Source organism: Oncorhynchus mykiss, chromosome 11 (assembly GCF_013265735.2).
Source record: "Oncorhynchus mykiss isolate Arlee chromosome 11, USDA_OmykA_1.1, whole genome shotgun sequence".
NCBI classification, from domain to species: domain Eukaryota; kingdom Metazoa; phylum Chordata; class Actinopteri; order Salmoniformes; family Salmonidae; genus Oncorhynchus; species Oncorhynchus mykiss.
Window position 1 is genome coordinate 40941284 of NC_048575.1, and position 27423 is coordinate 40968706.

At 44.3% G+C, this 27423-nt stretch overlaps 1 protein-coding gene and 1 long non-coding RNA gene across 5 annotated transcripts in view; one reads left to right on the forward strand and one right to left on the reverse strand.

The window, feature by feature from the left end:
- The first annotated feature begins 716 nt into the window (after window positions 1–716).
- Window positions 717–1955, forward strand: LOC118937444. The gene is made up of 2 exons (XR_005034794.1): window positions 717–866; window positions 1185–1955. It is a non-coding gene; the product is annotated as an uncharacterized LOC118937444 (long non-coding RNA).
- Window positions 1956–16177: 14222 nt separating this feature from the next.
- adgrv1 (adhesion G protein-coupled receptor V1) overlaps window positions 16178–27423 on the reverse strand; it is a 213878-nt gene continuing 202632 nt past the window's right edge. For all 4 annotated transcript variants that reach the window (XM_036935476.1, XM_036935475.1, XM_036935474.1 and 1 more), the window contains one exon: window positions 16178–16648. In XM_036935476.1, coding sequence (XP_036791371.1) covers window positions 16530–16648 — 119 coding nt within the window. In that variant the 3' untranslated portion in view covers window positions 16178–16529. The remainder of the gene's footprint in view (window positions 16649–27423) is intronic.

The following is a 27423-nucleotide window of genomic DNA, read 5'->3' on the forward strand; positions in this document are numbered from 1 at the left end:
ATATCAGGCCAAACATAGAACTAGACAAACTAGACAAGTAACATAGAATGCCCACTCAGCTCACACCCTGACCAACCAAAACATAGAAACATACAAAGCAAAACATGGTCAGGGTGTGACAAATGGAGAAGTGGTTTATCCATACATCTCCATTTTGGATTGATAGCTCTTCATGTTGTTGTTTGTTTAGTGTGTTCCAATTTTCCCAGAAGTGGTTAGATTCCGTGGATTCTTAAATTACATTGAGCTGATTTCTGATGTGCTGTTCTTTCTTTCCGTAGTGTATTTCTGTACTGTTTTAGTGTTTCACCATAGTGAAGACATAGGCTGCGGTTTTCTGTGTCTCTGCGTTTTTGGTTGGATAGGTTCCTCAATTTCTTTCTTAAGTTTTTGCATTCTTCATCAAACCATTTTTCATTGTTGTACATTTTTTCAGGTTGAAATGTTTATATTTGATAGGGAAGCTGAGAGGTATACTGTTTAGGCTTTCTACTGCCAGGTTTACACCATCACTATTGCAGTGAAACGTTTTGTCCAGGAAGTTGTCTAAAAGGGATTGAATTTGTTGTTGGCTAATTTTTTTCTGTTACGTTTCTACACTACCCTCCAGAAGGGGCATAGGCCTTATCTGGGCTATATAGGGTGTGGCTAGGGTTTGTTTGGGGGGGGGCGTCAACTGGTTGGGGTGGGGATGTGGCTGGTGGTGCTGTGGTCTGGGTGTAGGTACTCTTGGTGTGGATCCACTTGGTGCAGGTCCTCTGGGAGGGTGTCTTGCTGGTGTTGGCGGGGTGTCCATTTCTCTGTTGCTCCTGTGTGAGGTGCTGGGGCTCCAGTTGAGGTTGATGTCCTTCAGGGTCCTGGCAAAGGTGGGGACTATTGCCTTGTATAGGTGTGACTGGTTGTAGAGGCAGTTCAAGTCCAGGGTGGGGTGATGGGCCAGGCAGGGTGAATGTATTTTCGTGGTAGCAGGGTGGAGATGACTACACAATGAGGAAGAAACTTTTTCAATCACTTCCTTGAGCGCTGTGGCCACCCTTTCCTGCTGGGCTGTCTAGTTGTTTGTGCTTGTGTGAATTACGATGTGGCTGGGGAACTCTAAGTCTGTCTTCTGACAGAAGCTCCATGGCGCGCCACCGAGACCAGAGTTTAGCCTCTAATGCTCTCTCTCTCTCTCTCTCTCTCAGGGCCCCCCTCTATGTAATACGTCTTTGTTGTTACGTACGTCTCTTGGAGGAGGGAACGCAACACCCCGCTGCATCTCAACTCCCCGTGGAGTGAAAAAAGTATGTGAAAAAGATGAGAGAAATATGAGAAATGAGAAAAATACCATTTACAGGGAATTTATTATTCCTTAACACGGTAATGTGGGGGAAAGGGTCTGGACGGAACCAAAGCAAGTAAAAGTAACAGTTAATAATGAGTCCCCTCTCCTACCTTACCTGCCTTCCCACTTCTTACCTAACTTTAACATGGCATACACATACCTCCGAAGGAGCGGCTACAAAATAGTATTCACAAAACCTTTACTGACCACCACAACAATCAACACGGGACATAAAAAGAAGCTCTCCCCTGACGAAGGAACACAGGCTTTTATCAAGCTGGAGAAGGAGTTGCTAATGAAGAGACAGCTGAATCCCTGACGAGAGGGAGGTGTCAGAGCTCCAATCAGCGATGGGGCCGACCAATCAGCCGCTTTAGGATTCCAGGAAGCCATTTCCTGAAATACACACACATACAAACCCACAACAACACAGAAACTGGAGGACGTAACATTTGTCCATCTGTTGAACCCATCTGTCTCTCTGTCTCCTATGGTCCTTATCCATCCCCACACGCAGTGAGAAGTGAAAGTTAGAGTCACTTTGGGACAAGAGCAGTCCAGTTTACTCCAGTTCTGTGACTCACTGTGAGCACTGGGACGAAGTGCCAAATAAAAAAAGCCTCTCATCTGACTCAGTTTTTGGCAGCCAGTTTCAGGAGACCACAATAGATAGACAAAAGACTTTGGCAGGCTTGCTCAAACATCATCGCTTGCTGAGTTGCTTGTGAGGAATGTATTACACATACCAGTGCAATCCTCTCCAGACACCTTCAATCTGTCCATGTGCCAGTCCAGACCACGTTTCACGCCACTGACTGAGTGCACTCAGGCTAGTGTGGGTGGGTGAACTGTGAATGACTGTACTGGGGATTCTGAGAAAAGCGTTTCTCATCCTACCCATTTACTTAACACAGTTAAATCAGATGGGTGATGATGTGTGAAACTATTTGCTGTGTCAAGAACTGTATATGGATAATACGTGGATTGATGCACGTTATAGTCAGTGTAATATACTTCTACAAGTTTTCTGGTTTATATAGAGCAGGTTATTTAATAATGGCTGGCCTGGTAGATTTACATGGTGTCCCAAAAGGCACGCTATTCCTTATATAGTGCACCACGTTTGACCAGAGCCCTATGGCCCTGATCAAAAGTAAGAAATATTTTTCCATTTTGGACTCGCCCATGTCTTAGTTACACTCTTGAGGGGAGGATTTCCCTGAAAAGGATGATGTGGTTCTACAAGAGGCAGGGTGGGACTTTGAAATCCATTTCAAGGCCATTCGTTCTAGTGCAGCAGCACCAAAGCAGAACAATCCAGTTGAAACGTATTCTGTTCAGAATGTGAATATGTCATAGAGAGTACAACAGGACACCATACTGGTCCTCAGAGCCAGCATGACGGGAAGGCCTAGTGGACTACTAGAAGTAGGCCACTGCAGAATCTGGGTTTACTCAAGCCTACCCTAAAGTTCTGTGTCCCGGTTATTTGCGCATTTCCTCTGCCACGTTTCTAGCTGAGCTTTGAGGCCTTTCATGATTCCTTTCAGATTTACTGCAGTAATCCTGCAGGTCAGTGCGTGATTGCTTGTGGAGACAATAACAACAACCTAAGTCAATGCTGAGACAGCTTTAAAATCACCATGTGTTAAGGAGACTGATCCTTAGGCTATTGGCTTGGACCCTGAGCCATGAACACCTTTTTCTGAAAAGGATCTCAGACATCATCAGAATAGCCAGATAGCTAACTGCTAACTATCTCAAAGCTAAAGCATGTCCCACTGGGCAAAGACGTTAATTCAGTCTATTCCAAGTTGGTTCAAAGTCATTTAATTGAAATGACGTGTAAAACAGCGATTCAACCAGTGGGTGCCCAGTGGGGTAGCTGTTCCCTTTCTTTTCCCACCGCTGCTGGAATGTCACTACGGGTGGTGCGTTACAAACAGTTTGACCTAAGAAGTATGTAGAGTATAAAAAGGTCACATTAGCATAGAAAAACACTTCCTGGTAAATACCTCTGTGGTGCTCAAGTCAAGCTGAGCAACAGTAACAAGGAGTGATGTGCAATGAAACAAGATGTCTTTAGGGATGCCGGGAAGTAGACAAAAAAAACTACTTTAACACATTAGCGCTCTAGCCACGTCCCATGAAATGTGACTAGAACATGAATAACTTATATTCAGAGGATATGGCAATCATGTTCTGCGTTTGTTTGGTGTCACATTGATGGGAAATTCTCCTAACCCTCAGGAAGACTGGACACTGGAATATTCTTGCAACATTCCAATGAAACATGTCTAGAACCTTAACATGGAATATTCTGAGAACATGGTAACCACGTTCTGGGTAAGTTCTGTTTGACATTGAGGGAATTGTTTCTTGGAAACAGTCCTTGGATATCACTGGAACATTCCTATGGTAATGACCTAATGAGACTCTTAAAAGAACATTCTCTCATTCTTTCGTTGTTAGCTTCGTTGTTAGCTGGATTGCTATTGGAGAAGCAGGGTTATGTTCATTGCGCAAAACGTTATTTTTCAACAGGCAGTTAAGGATGACCAATATTGACCTGATATGCAAACTCAATAATAAGGCCTAGTGTTTGAGACTTGTGAAACAAAGATTATGCAAACCAGCACCGTTACCCTGGATAAACTGTACTAAACTTGTCTATAGTATGACCTGGATGTGATTGTGTGCACTCCTTAAACTATTTAGGTGACTCTCAGGAGCCTGGCATTGCAGCTCTGATGTCAGGAGGCCTCTAACTCCGAACTTCATGTTACTTCTCCTTGTTAACTTCACATTGGCTTCTTTGTTCTCAGTCAACAACCCACCCTAAGGCCCTAGATGGGATATGCTTTTTGTGTTTAAAAGAAATGTTGTGGGCCAACTTGCAGAAAAAAAACATGACTGGACCGGTTTCTGAGACACAGTTGCAGCTGCTGAATCTAACCGGGTAAGACCGGCTGTGTCTGGCACACAGCGGAGCCATTGTGACCGTGGCTCTTTGATGTGTCACATCCTGTTGCACATGGCCTCTCACTGTGGTCACTGCTGATTTTTTCCCACTATCATGCTAACCACTACTGTCTGTTCCTTTCACCCAGAGGAAGAGCAATACTGACTCTACCTAGAAGTCCAACCAAGCAGCAAACTAGATATGTGAAAGATATTCAGCCCCTGCGGTCACCTATTTACAGTGGATCAGGGTGTGCAAACCCAGTGCAGTCTGCTCAGGGTCTCTCCTCCTCCATATCAATAGCTCTGTTCCTTAAGGCGTGTCTCTCCTTGTCGCGGGCAGCAGAAGTGGCGAATGATAAACCAAACTGGTTGAGACCAGCTCGATGACCACGCTTAGAGACCACTTTGTGACTCAGTGTTCTCCTTGGCACAGATAGCTGTTGGGGTTGGAATGCTTTATCAGGGCCCTGCATGTCATCTGCTACTATGCGACTGCGCAAGCACGCACGCACGCACGCACACACACACCCTGTGTCACATGGAGACGAGCAGGACACAATTATACAAGAGGGCCAGGGGTAAAAGCCAGTTCAGTCCTCTATGATAGCAGTGAGACATGCATACACTGTACTGCCACATTGAAAATATCTATTCATTATGAGATCTCATAATCTAAAGCAGTGCCGGATTAAACACAACTGCTTATAGACTGAGCCATGTGTGGTAGTAGTAAGTTGAACCGCTTCAGGTGAAGAGCTAAGGTCAACAGCTATAGCAATACAACTCATACTGTAGGCTTAACCTAGTATCTATTCCCAGCCCGCGGACGGGTTAAACATAAAAGCCAAGCTGTCCATGTAGGACCCTGGCTTCCTGTGTGAGAAAGGGTTAACCAGTCCCTGTCACACACTGCTGTGGGTTTCTGCCAACCAGACGGTGGGTTTCGCACGCCATATGTTCCAGTGACTTCGGCTAGATTCCGACCCCCCCACCCCCTTAGGCCAATGTCGGAGAGGGTTGTGTTTCAACATGGCTCAAGACGTTCACGGGCGTCTGTGGCGTTTTGGCCCTCACCAAGGCATGTCAATCAAAAAGCCCTTTGACATTTGATGGGGTGGTACGTAAAGTGCCTAAAGGTCACGTTATCGGACTGAGGTACATACATACATACTATATGGTATTGTCTGACTGTAAATACATTGGCCACTACACACCTCATAAAAATGCAGATGCCTGTACTGAACCATCTAAATCATAGCCTGATCTATATCCTATCCTATATCCTCTGTCACCTGTTTTATTCTCTCCTCATCCAACCTGCTATCAAACCTACCCCCTCCAATACTGCACCCCCCTCTCTTTGAAAGCACTGGATAACAGTCCCCCCCCATTATGGCCAACATTACTATTACTGCCCCCCCCACCCCCCCACCATTCTGGGCATGACTATGTTGACTTGGCTAACCTGGTATCTAGTTAATAGGACCTAGTGTATCACTGTGACAACCATAGTCCTTGAGGGCCAATGAGATCGACCCCAGGACCAGAACTAGACGACATGCAAGAGAAAAGACTCTAGTGATGATGTCAGTGTACGAGACATCATGATAGAACAGTACTCTACACAGCACAGTCCTTTCACATTTGTGTGCTCTTCATTTTGACGTGCATTTGGACTAATGCTTCCCCCTCACATCCTCCACCGCCCCTCTAACCTGCTCTTTCAACTGCTTTCAAAGCCATTGGCATGTGACTGTGAGGTAAGGAATGCATTGGTAGTACAGCCTGTGATCGTATAGCCTTAATGAGGCCCTGCTTGCTTTCAGAACACATCAATCACCCAGGGAGAGCAGACACACAGGCACGTCGCAGACGTAGAGAGCCACTCGTCTCCTACCAACCTGTGGGTTCTCATCCTGCGCCGGTCCCTTCCCGTCACAGTGGGGTTGTAAAAGCTCTAAGTTGACATAAATTCACACAGCACTGACTCTTTGACCCCAGCGAAGTTTGCTTTTGGGGGTCCCTTTTCTGAGAAAGATGTTCCGAGACACAGGGATCCTTTAGCTGTCAAAGGGCCCGTTTGTAATATGAAGGGGTGACACGAGCTTTACAGAAGCACAAATCATAGACGTTTTACAGACTACTTTCTTAAGAGCAGAGCATGTCGTAAACTTAAGTGCTTATCCAATCATTTCTCTGAAATTCTACAGTATGTGCTGGTTGTATTGTCATCAAGATACTATGAAATGAGCTCTGGTCCGTGCTGGATTAGAGCTACCGTGACATGTGCCTTGGCAACTGAACTTCCATGCCTCTATAGTTTTTCCTGTACCGTTTCAATACGATATAACATTTATTAACTGTTAACCTCAGAAATCAGGTGCAGGCAGTGGCAATAGAATCCTCAATGGCAATGTGAAAGGATTAAGGAGTACGGTAACACTGTACATGTTCAGTCTTTAGATTCCGGTTAATTTAATCAAGTGATGGATGCTAAACCTTGCTCTCTGTCTGTTGCATCTGCTTCTTCAGTCAAAAGAGCACCCATGAACTGCGAATGACCCTAAACAAGCCATTGGCTGTTCAACAAGCATCAGCAGAAGGTGATTTGTTAGGGAATTGACTTATGCCAATGCCTATGTAGAGTAGTAACACAGGAGTAATTGTGAGTTAAGGGAACACTTTTTGCACAAGCCCAGACATGCCAAATAGCCTACAGAGCCATATACATCTAACTGTGTAAACTATTAACCCATTTAGCTCATAGTCAATTCATTGCCATGTAGTCAAGAATTTCTAGGGTATGAACGTCTTCAAAGACCAGGTAAATTGTGGCATAGAAAAACACAAAGTCCTTTATGAGTTACCGTAATGACAGTAGAATCCATGACCTTCTAATGTCTTGTCTGGTCACATCGATGTGGTTGACAAAGAGTGTTTTCAGACACATTATTTGAAACCAGGTCACACTATTGTGATGAATGAGAGGCGGTGTGTGTTCACCAAAGAAAGCCCTGAATAGCCCATGCCCGCACATTCAAACACAGTTGTCTTGAAGAATGCTACCTGGACTGAATAGGTCTTACAGGTGCGGTGCTGAAAAAGATCTGGAGAAAGGAAAGGCAACACAAAATGGTGAAACATTATCACATTTCATACGATTACCGCTCCACTGCCAAGCAAAAAGGAACATGTCAACCATGTAAAGACATTGTCATAAGATGATCCAATCCATCGAGTCAGGTGAACTAAAAAGCTATTTAATTAACAAATATTGAAACATTGGTAATACATTTTACAGTCCTATTCACCTGGTATGCATTGTGAACTTATACTGAACAAAAATATAAACGCAACATGCAACAATTTCATAGGTTTGACTAGTTACAGTTCATGTAAGGAAATCAGTCTATTGAAATAAATTAATTAGGCCCTAATCTATGGATTTCACATGACTGTGAATACAGACATGCATCTGTTGGTCACAGACATCTTTAAAAAAGGTAGAGGCGTGGATCAGAAAACCAGTCAGTATCTGGTGTTACCACCATTTGCCTCATGCAGCGTGACACATCTCCTTCACATAGAGTTGATCAGGAAAGGCAACACAAAATGGTGGCCTGTGAACTGGTGTCCCACTCCTCTTCTGTGCGAAGTTGATGGATATTGGTGCGAACTGGAACACGCTGTCGTACATGTCGATCCAGAAAATCCCAAAAATACTCAATGGGTGACATGTCTGGTGAGTATGCAGGCCAGGGAAGAACTGGGACATTTTCAGCTTCCAGGAATTGTGTACAGATCCCTGTGACATGGGGCCGTGCATTATCATGCTGAAACATGAGATGATGGCGGCGGATGAATGGCACGATCAGGATCTCGTCACTGTACTCTGCGCATTCAAATTGCCATTGATAAAATGCAATTGTGTTTGTAGTCCGTAACTTATGCCTGCCCATACCATATCCCCACCGCGCCCATCGGGCACTCTGTTCAACGTTGACATCAGCAAACTACTCTCCCACACGATGCCATACATGTGGTCTGCGGTTGTGAGGCCAGTTGGGCGTTGGAGGCGGCTTATGGTAGAGAAATGAACATTAAAATATCTGTCAACAGCTCTGGTGAACATTCCTGCAGTCAGCATGCCAATTGCACGGTCCCCTCAAAACTTGAGACATCTGTGGCATTGTGTTGTGTGACAAAACTGTACATTTTCAAGTGGCCCTTTTGTTGTCCCCAGCACAAGGCACACTTGTGTAATGATCATGCTGTTAAATCAGCTTCTTGTTCTGCCACTCCTGTCGGGTGGATGGATTATCTTGGCAAAGGAGAAATGCTCACTAACAGGAATGTAAACAAATTTGTGCACAACATTTGAGAGTAATAAGCTTTTATCGGATATTTTATTTCAGCTCATGAAACATGAGACCAACACTTTACATGTTGTGCTTATATTTCTGTTCAGTGCATATATGGTAACTGTCTGGTATAGAATAATAGTGCTTGTTTCAGTTCATCCCAAAGAAACCAGAACATAATTATTATAAGTCCACTGTGTGTTGTTTACAAATCAAGCCTGAGGCTGTGCACATGGATCCTGTATATTTGTGTGTGCATTTTGTGAAAAAGGCTTAAAAAAGAACAGGGGATTTTTCCCAGAGAGAGAGAGCAAAAGTGTTCTGGTGGGAAAGTGCTGAATCACTGAGAGGAGGGCTGGTGACTGGGAGACAGGATGAGTCACCAGGCACCAGGCGCTAGACATTGGGGGAGAGATCTGAGTTATAGGTCTGTCACACTCAAGACCTGGGACAGGAACTGTCCCATTGCCCTTACAGCCTGTCGTTTCAAACTTGTTTACACTTGAGACAATACATTAACCTCATAAAAACGTTCCTTCTAAATGCATGATACAAACCATACATTTCCCTAAACGCATGCCTCATTCACTCACAGCCTTATCAGATGAGCCTTGTCAGAGCCAATGGTAAACATATTTCCACACAGCGAAGGACTTTTTGAGAATGGAAAGAGTCCAAAGATCTATTTCTGCTGCAGTTCCCCTCATAACTCCTGGCCCAAGTGGCTGATGACAAGTGTTTGCTGGTGGTTGTGCTATGCTACTGGACACTGGCCAGGACCCACAGACCACAAACAGTCAAATCTGTGGTAGGACCCCCCTGCATAAATTACACCAGGCCACAGAGTGACAACAATTACAGTATGTCACCCAAACCCAAAATAAATGCTGCACATTTCAATGTTCAAATCAAAGTATTGAGTCTGGATCAAAAGAGTTTGGATGGTTAACCAGGTTACTTCCTCAACAGGGAGAGAACAAACTGTGGCTTTTGAAAGTTTAAAAGGACAAAGTTGATCTGAAACCTTATGTTGGATGAACAAAACATATTGTTACAGTATAAGGGCTGCATAATTTAAGAGACAAAACAACATCCTGTCATGACGTTGGCCTGGGGGTTGGTTTATGACAGTCATAAATACCTCTTCCCCCCTTTTTCCTCTCTCTACCCTACTAAGGTTACATTTGCAAAACCCCTTGGTTAAAAACTCTTGAAGCTAGGGGGCACTATTTTTATGTTTGGAAAAATAACGTTCCCAATATAAACAGCCTATTTCTCAGGACCAGATGCTAGAATATGCATATAATTGACAGCTTAGGATAGAAAACACTCTAAAGTTTCCAAAACTGTACAAATATTGTCTGTGAGTATAACAGAACTGATATTGCAGGGGAAAGCCTGAGAAAAATCCAATCAGGAAGTGACTCTTATTTTGAAACCTATGTGTTCCTATGCATCCATATTGACCATTGAAAGGGATATCAACCAGATTCCTTTTTCTATGGCTTCCTTAAGGTGTCTACAGCCGTTAGACATAGTTTCAGGCCTTTATTTTGAAGAATGAGCGTGAAGGACCACATTACGTAAGTGGTCAGGTGGGGCTTCTCAGAGTGATTTTTGCATAAAAGAGAGAGGCGGCCATTGTTCCTCCCGGTCCTAGTGAAAAGCCAACTGTCCCGGTTGATATATTATCGCATTGATATTTGAAAAACACCTTGAGGATTGATTATAAAAAACGTTTGCCATGTTTCTGTCGACATTATGGATATAATTTGGAATTTTTGTCTGCGCTGTCGTGACCGCTATTTCCGGTGGATTCCAGGGCATAACGCACCAAACTAACGGAGGTATTTGGATAGAAAAAATATCTTTATGGAACAAAAGGAACATTTGCTGTCTAACTGGGAGTCTCGTGAGAGAAAACATCCGAAGATCATCAAAGGTAAACGGTTAATTTGATTGCTTTTCTGATTTTCGTGACCAAGCTAAGTGTACATAATGCTATGCTAGGCTATTGATAAACTTACACAAATGCTTGTACTGCTTTCGCTGTAAAGCATAATTTCAAAATCTGAGACGACAGGGTGATTAACAAAAGGCTAAGGTGTGTTTCGCTATATTTCACTTGTGATTTCATGAATATGAATATTTTCTAATAATATTTTTTGACTGTTGTGCTATGCTATTCAGTGGTTGCTGATGACAAATATACCGGAACCGGGATGGGTAGTTCTAAGAGTTAACATAGAGATTCTGGGAACGTCAGAATGTGGGGGGGAATGAACTATATTCTGGTAATCCGAACAATTGAACATATACAGTGGTACTTAATGAATATGATGTCAGTTCGGTTGTCATCTGAGACATTCTCATCAATGATAAGATGACATAAACTCTACAGTGGAAAGTCTATACATCAGAGTTATCAGATTCACATGGAATTGTTGTTCAATTTAAATGTTTGAATTTGAAATTATTTGTGATGGGATGAAATGTGATTTTACTTGTGAGAGATGTGAGATTTGGATTTTCATAAGATAGGGCTGCTCAATCAGTGGCCCTCCCCTGTGAAGGGACAAAGGCTATAAAACTTTTCAAACACACCCTCCTCTTCCTTCCTATATAAGCTCTTGACTACGACATAACTTTCTGTTCCCATGAGGTAGGATGACGATTCTATGTCAGAATGGTTCAGATAAAACTACAAGAACGAAGCCAACATCAGCATGAGCTTTGGTTGGAATGATATGAACTTTGGGATCTTATTCATGACAGAAGTGATACCTCCTAGCCGTTGAGTTAATGACCGCAGCTGCAAACGCAGGTTAGGAAGGAACAGACAGAGTATCCCATCTACCACACAACGACGTTACTACAACTTATCCAAGTGAACACCAGAGACATTCTTCAAAGGACAGAGGACTCAGTTTGGCAACACGGTCTCCCATCTCCCACCAACCTACTGAAGCGCAGCTCATAGTAAATATTTATTGGATTTTCCTTTTCCAAATGGGTGGTAATTTAGAATGCATAAGATACTGTATTTACGATAGCACAGCTTCGCCTCTGTTCCAGAGTCTCCCGCTCTTTCACTCAAACCCCGCCCCTTTTCCTTTGTGTAACAAGCTGTCATATCTGTTCCGCCCGCTAGGGACGTTTTCCTATGACGTAAAGAATTATCCAGGTATAATTAATTATTTTTATATGTTATTCTGTGTGATTAGTTAGGTATTTAGTAAATAAATAATTAAACCCAATTTTGTATTGCTGATTCAACTTGTTAGCCAGGATTCTTACCGATAACCAAGAATTTACAGCTTTCAGAATATGAGACTGAAGTAAGATGACGATTAATGTTGACTGCTACTGATGTAAAATATTGCTAAATGTTTAAGAGTTTATTCGGAAGATAACAGCTCTATAAATATTATTTCGTGGTGCCCGACTTTCTAGTTAATTACATTTACCTGATTAGCTCAATCAGGTGATATTAATTATGGAGAAAGTATTTTATAGAATAGCATGTCATAGCAATTAATCCGGCATAGCCAAAGACACGACAATCCCAACCTTCTCATCTCATCACATCAAAGTATGCTGAACAAAAATGTAACATGTACAGTGTTGGGGTCCGTCACATCTTTCACGCGCTGAAATAAAAGAGCCCTCTCAACTTTTGTACATGATAATGCATGGCCCCATGTCGCAAGGATCTGTACACAATTCCGTGAAGTTGAAAATATCCCAATCCTTCCATGGCCTGCATACTCACCAGACATGTCACCCATTGAGCATGTTTGGGATGCTCTGGACCAAAGTGTACGACAGCGTGTTCCAGCTCCTACCAATATAAAGCAACTTCGCACATCCATCGAAGAGCAGTGAGACATAATTTCACAGGCCTCAATCCACAACCTGATCAACTCTACACCAATGACATGTGTCGCGCTGCATGAGGCAAATGGTGGTCACACCAGATACTGACTGGTTTTCTGATCCATGCCCCTACCTTTTTTTTAAGGCATCTGTGATCAACAGAACTGTATATTCATGTGAAATCCATAGATTAGGGCCCAAATTCATTTATTTAAATGGACTGATTTCCCTAATATGTACTTTAACGCCGTTCAATCTTTGAAATTGTTTCATGTTGCGTGCATTTTTTTGTTCAGTGTACTGTAGTTCTGCTGAAATGAGTCCTGTACAAGCTGGGGATGAGCTGGTGTGGTGTGGACAGTATAAATGGGAGAAAGACTAGCTTACTGCTGAGTTACAGTGTACAGTAAAAGCTGTTTGTCAACTAAATGTGGCCTGCTATGCAGTTGTCCTTTCAGATGAATTTAGTGTTTGAATACAGTAACAGACATTTTTCAGGACTAGCGATGCGTCAGCATCTCTGCCGGTAGACAACTCATCACACAAAATCAAGGTTGCTCTTAGTACAGAGGAAGAATGGCTTCGATACTTCTCCAACCTCCATTATGGATACATACGCCATTTGCCATTGCGTCATATACAGTTATAGTTACAGATGACATACACTTAGGTTGGAGTCATTAAAACTCGTTTTTCAACCACCTCACAAATTTCTTGTTAACAAACTTGAGTTTTGGCAAGTCGGTTAGGACATCTACTTTGTGCATGACACAAGTAATTTTTCCAACAATTGTTTACAGACAGATTATTTCACTTTTAATTCACTGTATCACAATTCCGGTGGGTCAGAAGTTTACATAGACTAGACTCTGCCTTTAAACAGCTTGGAAAACTCCAGAAAATTATGTCATGGCTTTCTGATAGGCTAATTGACATCATTTGAGTCAATTGGAGGTGTACCTGTGGATGTATTTCAAGGCCTACTTTCAAACTCAGTGCCTCTTTGCTTGACATCATGGGAAAATCAAAAGAAATCAGCCAAGACCTCAGAAAAAAATATTGTAGACCTCCACAAGTCTGGTTCATCCTTGGGAGAAATTTCCAAATGCCTGATGCCTGATGTTCATCTGTACAAACAATAGCACACAAGTATAAACACCATGGGACCACGCAGCCATCATACTGCTCAGGAAGGAGACGCATTCTGTCTCCTAGAGATGAACGTACTTTGGTGTCGAAAAGTGCAAATCAATCCCAGAACAACAGCAAAGGACCTTGTGAAGGTGCTGGAAGAAACAGGTACAAAAGCATCTATATCCACAGTAAAACGAGTCCTATATTGACATAACCTGAAAGGCCACTCAACAAGGAAGAAGCCACTGCTCCAAAATCGCCATAAAAAGCCAGACAACTGCACATGGGGACAAAGATCGTACTTTTTGGAGAAATATGCTCTGGTCTGATGAAACAAAAATAGAACTGTTTGGCCATAATTACCATTGTTATGTTTGGAGGAAAAGGGGGGAGGCTTGCAAGCTGAAGAACACCATCCCAACCGTGAAGCACGGGGGTGGCAGCATCATGTTGTGGGGGTGTTTTGCTGCAGGAGGGACTGGTGCACTTCACAAAGAGTTAGGACAATTATGTGGATATATTGAAGCAACATCTCATTACATCAGTCAGGAAGTTAAAGCTTGCTCACAAATGGGTCTTAAAAATGGAAAATGACCTCAAGAATACTTCAAAATCAAAATGGTTTAAGGACAACAAAGTCAAGATATTGGAATGGCCACCACAAAGCCTTTACCTCAATCTTATAGAACATTTGTGGGCAGAACTGAAAAAGTGTGTGCGAGCAAGGAGGCCTACAAACCTTACTTAGTTCCACCAGCTCTGTCAGGAGGAATGGGCCAAAATTCACCCAACTTATTGTGGGAAGCTTGTGGAAGGCTACCCAAAACGTTTGACCCAAGTTAAACCATTTAAAGGCAATGCTACCAAAGACTAATTGAGTGTATGTAAACTTTTGACTCACTGGGAATGTGATGAAAGAAATAAAAGCTGAAATAAATCATTCTATCTACTATTATTCTGACATTTCACATTCTTAAAATAAAGTGGTGATCCTAACTGACCTAAAACAGTGAATTTTTACTTGGATTAAATGTCAGGAATTGTGAAAAACTGAGTTTAAATGCATTTGGCCAAGGTGTATGTAAACTTCCGACTTCAACTGTAAGTGTCCACTAGGTGTGTAAAGGAGCCGCCAGGGTGAGACCAGGAGGTGAGGCTCGAATAAGGCAGAAACAAAACATCCCAATGTCCTCTATTCTCCGTTAGGTCTGCTAAGGAAGCCAGCAAAACCAGACCCAGCACTTACTCACAGTTGAGATGCATCCAGGAACCCTCTTTGTTTCCTACAAATATGAACAGAGTGGCAGATGAATAGGTCTTAGCTTTCAATGTGTGGAATGTGGAGCCTCCAACCTTGTCGCCCTTCATACATAAATTACGTCAGCAACATAGAGGGAGTTTAGACTCCACAACCCTTTTGTAATGCATTTCCGTTAGAGCTCCAGACCTGAACTACTAGTCACTGGTTATGGCTTGTTTTTCTTGTACTGTAATAACAGCAGTAGTAGTAGCATCATATCAGGCAGGCTACAGTCCTTCCAATGTTTGTCTGGAACTGGAAGCTCATTAACTAAATGAATAAGGGGTAGGTCATCTCTGGAGAGCATATTAGCTGCTGTTCTTAGTGTCAAACAATCCAGATTGATTACATTCATATTATGTTAGTAATTCTCCCTCTGTCTCTCAGCTTTGACCCCCCCCAAAAAAACTTGTTTCTATTCTATCCATTAACCAAATCTAGCAATTTGAGGTCAGAGTTTAGGGGTCAGGGTCAAGTAACCACTGAGATTACAGTTCCAAGCTGAAAAGTGAACACACTCATTGGGCTCCTGAGTGGTGCAGCGGTCTAAGGCACTGCATCTCAGTGCAAGAGCTGTCACTATAGTCCCTGGTTCAAATCCAGGCGGTATCATGTGGCACTAATTGGGAGTCCAACAGGGCTGTGCACAATTGGCCCAGCATCATCCGGGTCAGGCCGTCATTGTAAATAAGAATTGGTTCTTAACTGACTTGCCTAGTTAAGTGCACACACTGCTGGCTCTCACTTTGCAGATGAAACAGGCTCCTGTTTGGACAATTGAATTTGTTATCTGAACTTTTGAAGTGATGTAACGTGTTTGACCTTGTATCCTGATCGTGTACATGCGGTACATGTACAGGTTTGACACACTTCAGTTCATCTACATCTATATGAACTTTCACACTCCACATTCATACTCCATATTTCCACCTCCCGCCGCTTTTGCAGACCCAAGCAGAAATGTTCAGACCTGATCTCCCAGGACCAGATTGCTCAGACTGTGTATAACAAGTTTGTGAAATTCCCCCAGGAGACTGCATGCATTCACAGTGTCCTCTAGTCTGACCCGACAGCGACTCAGCAATTCCACATCCTGCGTTATGCAACTCTCACACAAGCTCTCCTCTCTTTATGCCCAACTGTTGACAGACCATAGACTGCTGCCAGCCGCTCCAAACGCAATCACAGGCGGACAAATTGAATCAAGACAGCCCAATGTAAAATAGCTGTTGAATTATTTATTAACAATGTTACACAAACCTTAGCAGCAGGTTTGAGGGTGCTGGCTCGTGTCCTAAAAACTTTACAAAATGTTTACATCCAAGGAGAGATAAAATCAGCTTCAAAAACTCCATCAAGGACTTTCACAAATTAATTTAGTAAAACATTTATATACTCATATATAAAAACAGACATACAAACATCACCGGGTTTCATGATATCAAACAGCTAACGAAAACATCTACAACCTTTCTATAAAAAAAAAAAATTGGGATGTTTTAGTGCAAAGGCAGTAGAAATATAAAAATACTGTTGTGTTTTTCTCTGTGGTATAAAAAAACATGGGAGGTTAAAGGTGTGTGTCGGCGATGGGAATGCGTCTTAGTTCAACGATCTGGGATGGGGCCGTACTCCCACCATCATGGCTCCCGTGGATCGACTCGTTGTCGCTCAGGTTAAGGCCAGATCCTAACAGGGAGAGAGAGAGACAGCACACATGTCAATCATCACTTATTGACAATGTTAACTCTGGTCCAGTGCTTAGTGCATGGTGAGCGTAGTGGAAAGAACGCGCACTACTCTGTGGACCAGAGCTATGATAATGCATGACATCATTCAGTGTTAACTTACTGATTCATTAACAGAAATTCTAAAATTTTGTTTGTGGTTAAAAGCCTACAGAACATTTCTACATCAACAACTGCTGTAGTGTTCTGAGTGAAAGGTCAGTGAGAATGATAATCAACAACCAAAACAGCGCATAACTTATCACATTTGAACATGATCTATACACTTCAACTACAGTCAACGTGTCCAAATTGACAGGTAGAAGGGAGTGTTTCATGACCAGTGGTCCCAAAGGTAAAGGCATGAAAAATAGGGTGTATCAAATGGCACCCTATTCCCTAGTGCACTACTTTTGACCAGGGCCCAATAAGAAGTACACTATTAAAGATGCAGTCCAGGATGTTAAGCACAACAAATTTGTAACATATTGTTTGAATTGGATTCGTAACATATCCTATCAATTCTGGGGGTATCATCGGATGGGGCCACAGTGTCTCTTGACCCCTCCTGTCTCAGCCTCCAGAATTTATGCTGCAGTAGTTTATGTGTCGGGGGGCTAGGGTCAGTCTGTTATACCTGGAGTATTTATCCTGTCTTATCTGGTGTCCTGTGTGAATTTAAGTATGCTCTCTCTAATTCTTTCTTTCTTTCTCTCTTTCTTTCTCACGGAGGACCTGAGCTCCAGGACCATGCCTCATTACTACCTGGCACTCCTTGCTGTCCCCAGTCCACCTGGCCGTGCTGCTGCTCCAGTTTCAACTGTTCTGCCTGGATGGAACCCTGACCTGTTCAAAGGACGTGCTACCTGTCCCAGACCTGCTGTTTTCAACTCTCTAGAGACAGCAGGAGCGGTAGAGATACTCTGAATGATCGGCTATGAAAAGCCAACTGACATTTACAGTGCCTTGCGAAAGTATTCGGCCCCCTTGAACTTTGCGACCTTTTGCCATATTTCAGGCTTCAAACATAAAGATATAAAACTGTATTTTTTTGTGAAGAATCAACAACAAGTGGGACACAATCATGAAGTGGAACGACATTTATTGGATATTTCAAACTTTTTTAACAAATCAAAAACTGAAAAATTGGGCGTGCAAAATTATTCAGCCCCCTTAAGTTAATACCTTGTAGCGCCACCTTTTGCTGCGATTACAGCTGTAAGTCGCTTGGGGTATGTCTCTATCAGTTTTGCACATCGAGAGACTGACATTTTTTCCCATTCCTCCTTGCAAAACAGCTCGAGCTCAGTGAGGTTGGATGGAGAGCATTTGTGAACAGCAGTTTTCAGTTCTTTCCACAGATTCTCGATTGGATTCAGGTCTGGACTTTGACTTGGCCATTCTAACACCTGGATATGTTTATTTTTGAACCATTCCATTGTAGATTTTGCTTTATGTTTTGGATCATTGTCTTGTTGGAAGACAAATCTCCGTCCCAGTCTCAGGTCTTTTGCAGACTCCATCAGGTTTTCTTCCAGAATGGTCCTGTATTTGGCTCCATCCATCTTCCCATTAATTTTAACCATCTTCCCTGTCCCTGCTGAAGAAAAGCAGGCCCAAACCATGATGTTGCCACCACCATGTTTGACAGTGGGGATGGTGTGTTCAGCTGTGTTGCTTTTACGCCAAACATAACGTTTTGCATTGTTGCCAAAAAGTTCAATTTTGGTTTAATCTGACCAGAGCACCTTCTTCCACATGTTTGGTGTGTCTCCCAGGTGGCTTGTGGCAAACTTTAAACGACACTTTTTATGGATATCTTTAAGAAATGGCTTTCTTGCCACTCTTCCATAAAGGCCAGATTTGTGCAATATACGACTGATTGTTGTCCTATGGACAGAGTCTCCCACCTCAGCTGTAGATCTCTGCAGTTCATCCAGAGTGATCATGGGCCTCTTGGCTGCATCTCTGATCAGTCTTCTCCTTGTATGAGCTGAAAGTTTAGAGGGACGGCCAGGTCTTGGTAGATTTGCAGTGGTCTGATACTCCTTCCATTTCAATATTATCGCTTGCACAGTGCTCCTTGGGATGTTTAAAGCTTGGGAAATCTTTTTGTATCCAAATCCGGCTTTAAACTTCTTCACAACAGTATCTCGGACCTGCCTGGTGTGTTCCTTGTTCTTCATGATGCTCTCTGCGCTTTTGACGGACCTCTGAGACTATCACAGTGCAGGTGCATTTATACGGAGACTTGATTACACACAGGTGGATTGTATTTATCATCATTAGTCATTTAGGTCAGCATTGGATCATTCAGAGATCCTCACTGAACTTCTGGAGAGAGTTTGCTGCACTGAAAGTAAAGGGGCTGAATAATTTTGCACGCCCAATTTTTCAGTTTTTGATTTGTTAAAAAAGTTTGAAATATCCAATAAATGTCGTTCCACTTCATGATTGTGTCCCACTTGTTGTTGATTCTTCACAAAAAAATACAGTTTTATATCTTTATGTTTTAAGCCTGAAATGTGGCAAAAGGTCGCAAATTTCAAGGGGACCGAATACTTTCGCAAGGCACTGTACTCCTGAGGTGCTGACCTGTTGCACCCTCGACAACTACATGCTGGTCATTTAAGAAACATTTGAACATCTTGGCCATGTTCTGTTTTAATCTCCACCCGGCACAGCCATAAGAGCACTGGCCACCCCTCATAGCCTGGTTCCTCTCTAGGTTTCTTCCTAGGTTTTGGCCTTTCTAGGGAGTTTTTCCTAGCCACCGTGCTTCTACACCTGCATTGCTTGCTGTTTGGGGTTTTAGGCTGGGTTTCTGTTACAGCACTTTCAGATATCAGCTGATCTAAGGAGGGCTATATAAATACATGTAATTTGATTTGATGTAGCACACAAAAAAACAGGAGACCTGTTTTGTCTCATGAGCACCACTTTCAAAACCACAGGCTGAAATTATAAAAAAGTTCTGGACCATCACGTTAAGGGAATAATAGGTTGACATTTGGGATGAACACAATGTGGTGTAATCCAAAGAACAGAACGACCTCCAGATTACCTGCGCAGTTTTGTCAATTATAATTTTTATGACAGTCAATTACTGTGCACTCGGGAAGAATTCAGAATCCCTTCAATTTTTCCAGATTTTGTTACGTTACAGCCTTATTCTTAAATGTTGTAAAAAAAAAAAACTTCAGCAATCTACACACAATAACCCATAATAATTTTGCAAATTTAAAAAAAATAAGACACTGAAATACCTTATTTACATAAGTATTCAGACCCTTTACTCAGTACTTTGTTGAAGCACCTTTGGCAGCAATTACAGCATCGAGTCTTCTTTGGCATGATGCGACAAGCTTGGCACTCCTGTATTTGGGGAGTTTCTCCCATTCTTCTCTGCAGATACTCTCAACCTCACTGTCAGGTTGTATGGGGAGCGTTGCTGCACTGCTATTTTCAGGTCTCCCCAGCGATGTTTGATTGGGTTCAAGTCCGGGCTCTGGCAGGGCCACTCAAGGACATTGAGACTTGTCCCGAATCCCCTCCTGCGTTGTCTTGGCTGTGTGCTTAGGGTCGTTGTCCTGTTGGAAGGTTAACCTTCGCCCCAATCTGAGGTCCTGAGTGCTCTGGAGCAGGTTTTCATCAAGGATCTCTCTGTACTTTGCTCCGTTCATCTTTCCCTCGATCCTGACTAGTCTCCCAGTCACTGCTGCTGAAAAACATCCCCACAGCATGATGCTGCCACCACCATCCTTCACCGTAGATGGTGAATGGTGTCAGGTTTCCTCCAGACGTGACACTTGGCATTTGGCATTCAGGCCAAAGAGTTCAATCGTTGCTTCATCAGACCAGAGAATATTTAGGTGCCTTTTGGCAAACTCCAAGCGGGCTGTCATGTGCTTTTTTACTGAGGAGTGGTTTCCGTCTGGCCACTCTACCACAAAGGCCTGATTGGTGGAGTGCTGCAGAGATGGCTGTCCTTCTAGGAGGTTCTCCCATCTCCACAGAGGAACTCTGGAGCTCTGTGATAATGACTATCGGGTTCTTGGTCACCTCCCTGACCAAGGCCCTTCTCCCCTGAGCTGCTCAGTTTGGCTGGGTGGCCAGCACTAGGAGTGTTCGTGGTTCCAAACTTCTTCCATTTAAAAATGATGGAGGCCACTGTGTTCTTGGGGACCTTCAATGTTGCAGACATTTTTTGGTACTCTTCTCCAGATCTGTGCCTCGACAATCCTGTTTCAGAGCTCTACCGACAACTCCTTCGACCTCATGGCTTGGTTTTTGCTCTGACATGCACTGTCAACTGTGAGACCTTATATAGACAGGTATGCCTTTCCAAATCATGTCCAATCAATTGAATTTACCACAGGTGGACTCCAAACAAGTTGTAGAAACTTCTAAAGGATGATCAACGGAAACAGGATTCACCTGTTTCGCTTTGTCATTATGGGGTATTGTGTGTAGATTGCTGAGATGTATTTATTTTTGGAACGTAACAAAATGTGGAAAAGTCTGGTCTGAATACTTTCAGAAGGGACTGTACAGTAAAAGCAGGGCATTAAGGACAACCAGTGGGACGGTAAGTTAACGATTCACCCTTTAAGAGCCTAATGAGTGTGCTGCTACTGACTTTACTGCCTGACTGACTGGCCTATTATGTAAAACCTCATTCTAGACTTCCCTTCTATCTCCCTGACCTCTGCCTGCGCCTGAGGGAGGTCTAGGGTAGATATGAAGGAGGTTATCGGTTGAGTGTGGCAACATAAGGCCGGCCACGTAGAGAGGTAGAGGTCAGAAATACACGCCAAGGGGGAGGCGGGAAGGGGGACGGTTACAACACAGGCCAGGAGAAATGCTATAACACAGCATTTCTTTGTCCAAGTCCTTGTTTTGGATGTATCTAGGATTAAACATCTTGTACAACCTTGAAGAAAATAAGTAGCAGGAGCGCTTCAGGTATTCCACAACAACGACAGGTAATAGACTTAGCAGATATTTGTGGTTATAATTGTTCCTTTATGCTTTTCATTCCTGTTCACCTATAGAATTCATCTTCCCCGATGTCGTTTTAACAATAAGAGAGGCGTGAATGCCACCCCATTCATAAACGTGTTCAACTTGAGGCTGAATGATGGGGTGTACAGTTGGGTGATAGAGAGGTCAAGGCAAGGCCAGTGAAATGCGGACTCATCTTCCATAACGACTATAGCTGACGCGGGCACGCACGTGCGCGCACACACATCATACACAAACACACACACTACACGTTAAAGACGGCTGAAGAAGAGTTTAGCGCTCTCCTCTCCCCAAGGCTTTTATTTACTGTAACATTACCCTCTCTAGCCAATCCCCTCTCATTAACACCTCTGACTAACTCCAAGTCCGCTGCCGCCAGGGACTTTTAATTTAGCGCGGCCACGGCGATAGACATGTGTTTTCCGGAGAGTGGATACTGGCGTGTATTCACTGACCTCGCCCAGGGGCCCGGTTAGCACTGAGATGCCAGATTAACCTCTGTGTTGCACGGGGCCCTTCAGAGGCCACTCAATCAAGGGCCCGGTGGGGCCATCACGAGGTGGGGTCAAAGCCCAGGTGGAGTTCTTTCCATGATATGGACACCTTGGTTATCAGGCCTGACTGGGAAATAAGGTAAGGCGCATGACACGTCTCTTCCCACGGGGTGTATTTCTATAAACAGAAATCTTCACGGGTGAGAGAAGGTTCATGGAAATAACATGTGTCCTGTCTAAAGAATCCAACTACAGTGAACGTAGTAGCTATATAGAGTGAAGAGACATATCAAATCTAACCCGGTATGATGATGTTATGCTGTGACAATAATAATGATGATGATAATAACAGCAAACGTGACATGACGCTCTCACAGCACTGCCATCTTGGTCCACTTTAACGTTACAAAAGAACATGACATCACTATTCGATGTGCCCATGGGGCTCTTGTCAAAAGTAGTTCACCATATTGGGGATAGGGTGCCATTTGGGGCGCGCCCTATATTTCCTAGAGAAACAGACAAAACAAAGTCCTGAACACTACTTGGCATGTTTTCAGCTCGGTCCTGCCACTTGTTATTCAGGCAGCGTAGATCGATTCCTCTGTGATTTGAGAATGGGAGTGTGGAGCGTTGATATATCAGCCGGCAGTAAGACCCCATATCTCATTAAACATTGATGACTGAGGAGAAATGGTTCCTACAGCCGCAAGACAGGGTTCGCTGAGGACTGACCGAGCAGGGCCAGCAGTAATGGCTGCCATGGGACCACGAATGCACGTGCGCGTACACACCAGGCCTCCATACACACCCATGCGTATGTACATGCACACGTTCAAATGGGCACACACCAAATCACACAAATGTTAGAAAACCATGTGTGAGTCCCAGTAAGCGGTGTGTAACTTGCTGCAGGGATGTCAGGCACAGGAGAGTAACAACTGGAGCACTATAATAATGCAAAAAACAATCTGCACCCAGAACAACAAAATACAGGTAAAATAACCCGTCGCAAAACCAGTCAGAAGTGCACATACACTTTACAACAAAAACTTGCACACAGAGACATGGGGGCGAAGAGAGGGTTATATACATGACAAGTAATGAGGGAATGCAAACCAGGTGTGTGGAAAAACAAGACAAAACAAACGGAAAATGAAAGGTGGATTGGCGATGGCTAGAAGACCGGTGACGTCGACCGCCGAACGTGGCCCGAACAAGGAGAGGAACCGCTAGACACCGGCCTCGGGGACGACCCGGAAAGCGAGGTGCAGGGCGATCCGGACGGAGACGGTGGAACTGCCGCAGCATTGAAGGGCCCAACACGTCCTCCACCGGAACCCAGCATCTCTCCTCCGGACCGTACCCCTCCCACTCCACGAGGTACTGAAGGCCCCTCGCCCGACGCCTTGAATCCAGTATGGACCCAGCATCCGGCAGGGCTGGCAGAGGGAAAGGTCTTGGGTCGAGAGCCAGACCTGGTCCCCCGGTGCAAACACCGGGGCATCACTGCGGTGATGGTCTGCGCTGGGCGGTGTCCCATGTCTCCTCCGCGTGCCGGAACCAGTCGTCCACCGCAGGAGCCTCGGTCTGACTCTGATGCCAAGGAGCCAGAACGGGTGGATACCCCAGTATGCACTAGAAGGGCGAGAGGTTAGTGGAGGAGTGGCGGAGCGAGTTCTGGGCCATCTCTGCCCAGGGCACGAACGCCGCCCACTCCCCCGGCCGGTCCTGGCAATAAGACCTCAGAAACCTACCCACATCCTGGTTAACTCTCTCCACCTGCCCGTTACTCTCAGGGTGAAACCCCAAGGTTGATCGAGACCCCAAGACGTTCCATGAACTCCCTCCTGACCCTCGAAGTGAACTGGGGACCCCGATCAGACACTACATTCTCAGGCACCCCGTAGTGCAGGAAGATGTGTGTAAACAAGGCCTCCGCAGTCTGTAGGGCCGTAGGGTGACCGGGCAGAGGGAGGAGACGGAAGGATTTGGAAAAACGGTCCACAACGACCAAGATCGTGGTGTTACCCTGTGAGGGTGGAAGATCGGTAAGGAAATCGACCGACAGGTGCGACCAAGGCTGTTGTGGAACGGGTAAAGGGTGTAGCTTACCTCTGGGCAGGTGCCTAGGAGCCTTACACTGAGCGCACCCCGAGCAGGAGGAAACCCTCACGTCCTTAGCCAAAGTGGGCCGCCAGTACTTCCCACTTAGACAGCGCACCGTCCGACCGATGCATGGATGACCAGAGGAGGGTGACGTGTCGGCCCAATAGATCAGCCAGTCACGGACAGTAGACGGAACGTACAGACGCCCAGCGGGACACTGGAGGGGAGCGGGCTCTGCACGTAACGCCTGCTCTATGTCCGCGTCCAGCTCCCACACTGCCGGCGCCACCAGACAGGAGGCCGGGAGTATGGGGGTGGAATCAATGGGCCGCTCTCTGTGTCATACAGAGAGCGGCCCACAAAAATATGGCCCACCTTACCTGGCGAGGGTTCAGTCTCCACTAGTGACCATATCCCCCGTGGATCCCGCAAAGGCGGAGGTGTTGCTAACATTTACGATAGCAAATGTCAATTTACAAAAAAAATATATATATGTTTTCGTCTTTTGAGCTTCTAGTCATGAAATCTATGCTGCCTACTCAATCACTTTTTATAGCTACTGTTTACGGGCCTCCTGTGCCATATACAGCGTTCCTCATTGAGTTCCCTGAATTCCTATCAGACCTTGTAGTGATAGCAGATAATATTCAAATTTTTGGTGACTTTAATATTCACATGGAAAAGTCCACAGACCCACTCCAAAAGGCTTTCGGAGCCATCATCGACTCAGTGGGTTTTGTCAAACATCTCTCAGGTCCTACTCACTGTCACAGTCATACTCTGGACCTAGTTTTGTCACATAGAATAAATGTTGTGGATCTTAATGTTTTTCCTCATAATCCTGGACTATCGGACCACCATTTTATTACGTTTGATATTGCAACAAATAATCTGCTCAGACCCCAACCAAGGAGCATCAAAAGTCGTGCTATAAATTCCCAGACAACACAAAGATTCCTTGATGCCTTTCCAGACTCCCTCTGCCTACCCAAGGACGTCAGAGGACCAAAATCAGTTAACCTTGGAAAGTCAATACCGTGCAGTATCGAAGAGCCCTCACTGCTGCTCGATCATCCTATTTTTCCTACTTAATTGAGGAAAATAAGAACAATCCCAAATTTATTTTTGATACTGTCGCAAAGCTAACTAAAAAGCAGCATACCCCAAGTGAGGATGGCTTTCACTTCAGCAGTAATACATTCATGAACTTATTTGAGGAAAAGATCATTATCATTAGAAAGCAAATTACGGACTCCTCTTTAAATCTGCGTATTCCTTCAAAGCTCAGTTGTCCTTAGTCTGCACAACTCTGCCAGGACCTAGGATCAAGAGAGACACTCAAGTGTTTTAGTACTATATCTCTTGACACAATGATGAAAATAATCATGGCCTCTAAACCTTCAAGCTGCATACTGGACCCTATTCCAACTAAACTACTGAAAGAGCTGCTTCCTCTGCTTGGCCCTCCTATGTTGAACATAATAAATGGCTCTCTATCCACCGGATGTGTACCAAACTCACTAAAAGTGGCAGTAATAAAGCCTCTCTTGAAAAAGCCAAACCTTATCCCAGAAAATATAAAAACTATCGGCCTATACCGAATCTTCCATTCCTCTCAAAATGTTTAGAAAAAGCTGTTGCACAGCAACTCACTGCCTTCCTGAAGACAAACAATGTTTACAAAATGCTTCAGTCTGGTTTTAGACCCCATCATAGCACTGAAGGTGGTAAATTACCTTTTAATGGCATCAGACCGAGGCTCTGCATCAGTCCTCGTGCTCCTAGACCTTAGTGCTGCTTTTAATACCATCGATCACCACATTCTTTTGGAGAGATTGGAAACCCAAATTGGTCTACACGGACAAGTTCTGGCCTGGTTTAGATCTTATCTGTGGGAAAGATATCAGTTTGTCTCTGTGAATGGTTTGTCCTCGGACAAATCAACTGTAAATTTCGGTTTTCCTCAAGGTTCCGCTTTAGGACCACTATTGTTTTCACTATATATTTTACCTCTTGGGGATGTCATCCGAAAACATAATGTTAACTTTCACTGCTATTTGGATGACACACAGCTGTTAATTTCAATGAAACATGGTGAAGCCACAATATTTCCCTCGCTAGAAGATTTCCCTCGCTGTGAAGGTGAATGGAAAGGCTCTGGAGCAACGAACCGCCCTTGCTGTCTCCGCCTGACCGGTTCCCCTCTCTGCACTGGGATTCTCTGCCTCTAACCCTATTACAGGGGCCGAGTCACTGGCTTACTGGTGCTCTTTCATGCTGTTCCTAGGAGGGGTGCGTCATTTGAGTGGGTTGAGTCACTGACATGATCTTCCTGTCTGGGTTGGCGCCCCCCCTTCGGTTGTGCCATGGCGGAGATATTTGTGGGCTATACTCGGCCTTGTCTCAGGATGGTAAGTTGGTGGTTGAAGATATCCCTCTAGTGGTGTGGGGGCTGTGCTTTGGAAAAGTGGGTTATATTCTTCCTGTTTGGCCCTGTCCCGGGGTATCATCGGATGGGGCCACAGTGTCTCCTCACCCATCCTGTCTCAGCCTCCAGTATTTATGCTGCAGTAGTTTATGTGTCGGGGGGCTAGGGTCAGTTTGTTATATCTGGAGTACTTCTCCTGTCTTATCCGGTGTCCTGTGTGAATTTAAGTATGCTCTCTCTAATTCTCTCTTTCTCTCGTTCTCTCTGAGGACCTGAGCCCTAGGACCATGCCTCAGGACTACCTGGCATGATTACTCCTTGCTGTCCCCAGTCCACCTGGCCGTGCTGCTGCTCCAGTTTCAACTGTTCTGCCTGCGGCTATGGAATCCTGACCTGTTCACCGGACGTGCTACCTGTCCCAGACCTGCTGTTTTCAACTCTCTAGAGACAGCAGGAGTGGTCAAGATACTCTTAATGATCGGCTATGAAAAGCCAACTGACGTTTACTCCTGACGTGCTGACTTGCTGCACCCTCAACAACTACTGTGATTATTATTATTTGACCATGCTGGTCATTTATGAACATTTGAACATCTTGGTCATGTTCTGTAATAATCTCCACCCGGCACAGCCAGAAGAGGACTGGCCACCCTTCATAGCCTGGTTCCTCTCTAGGTTTCT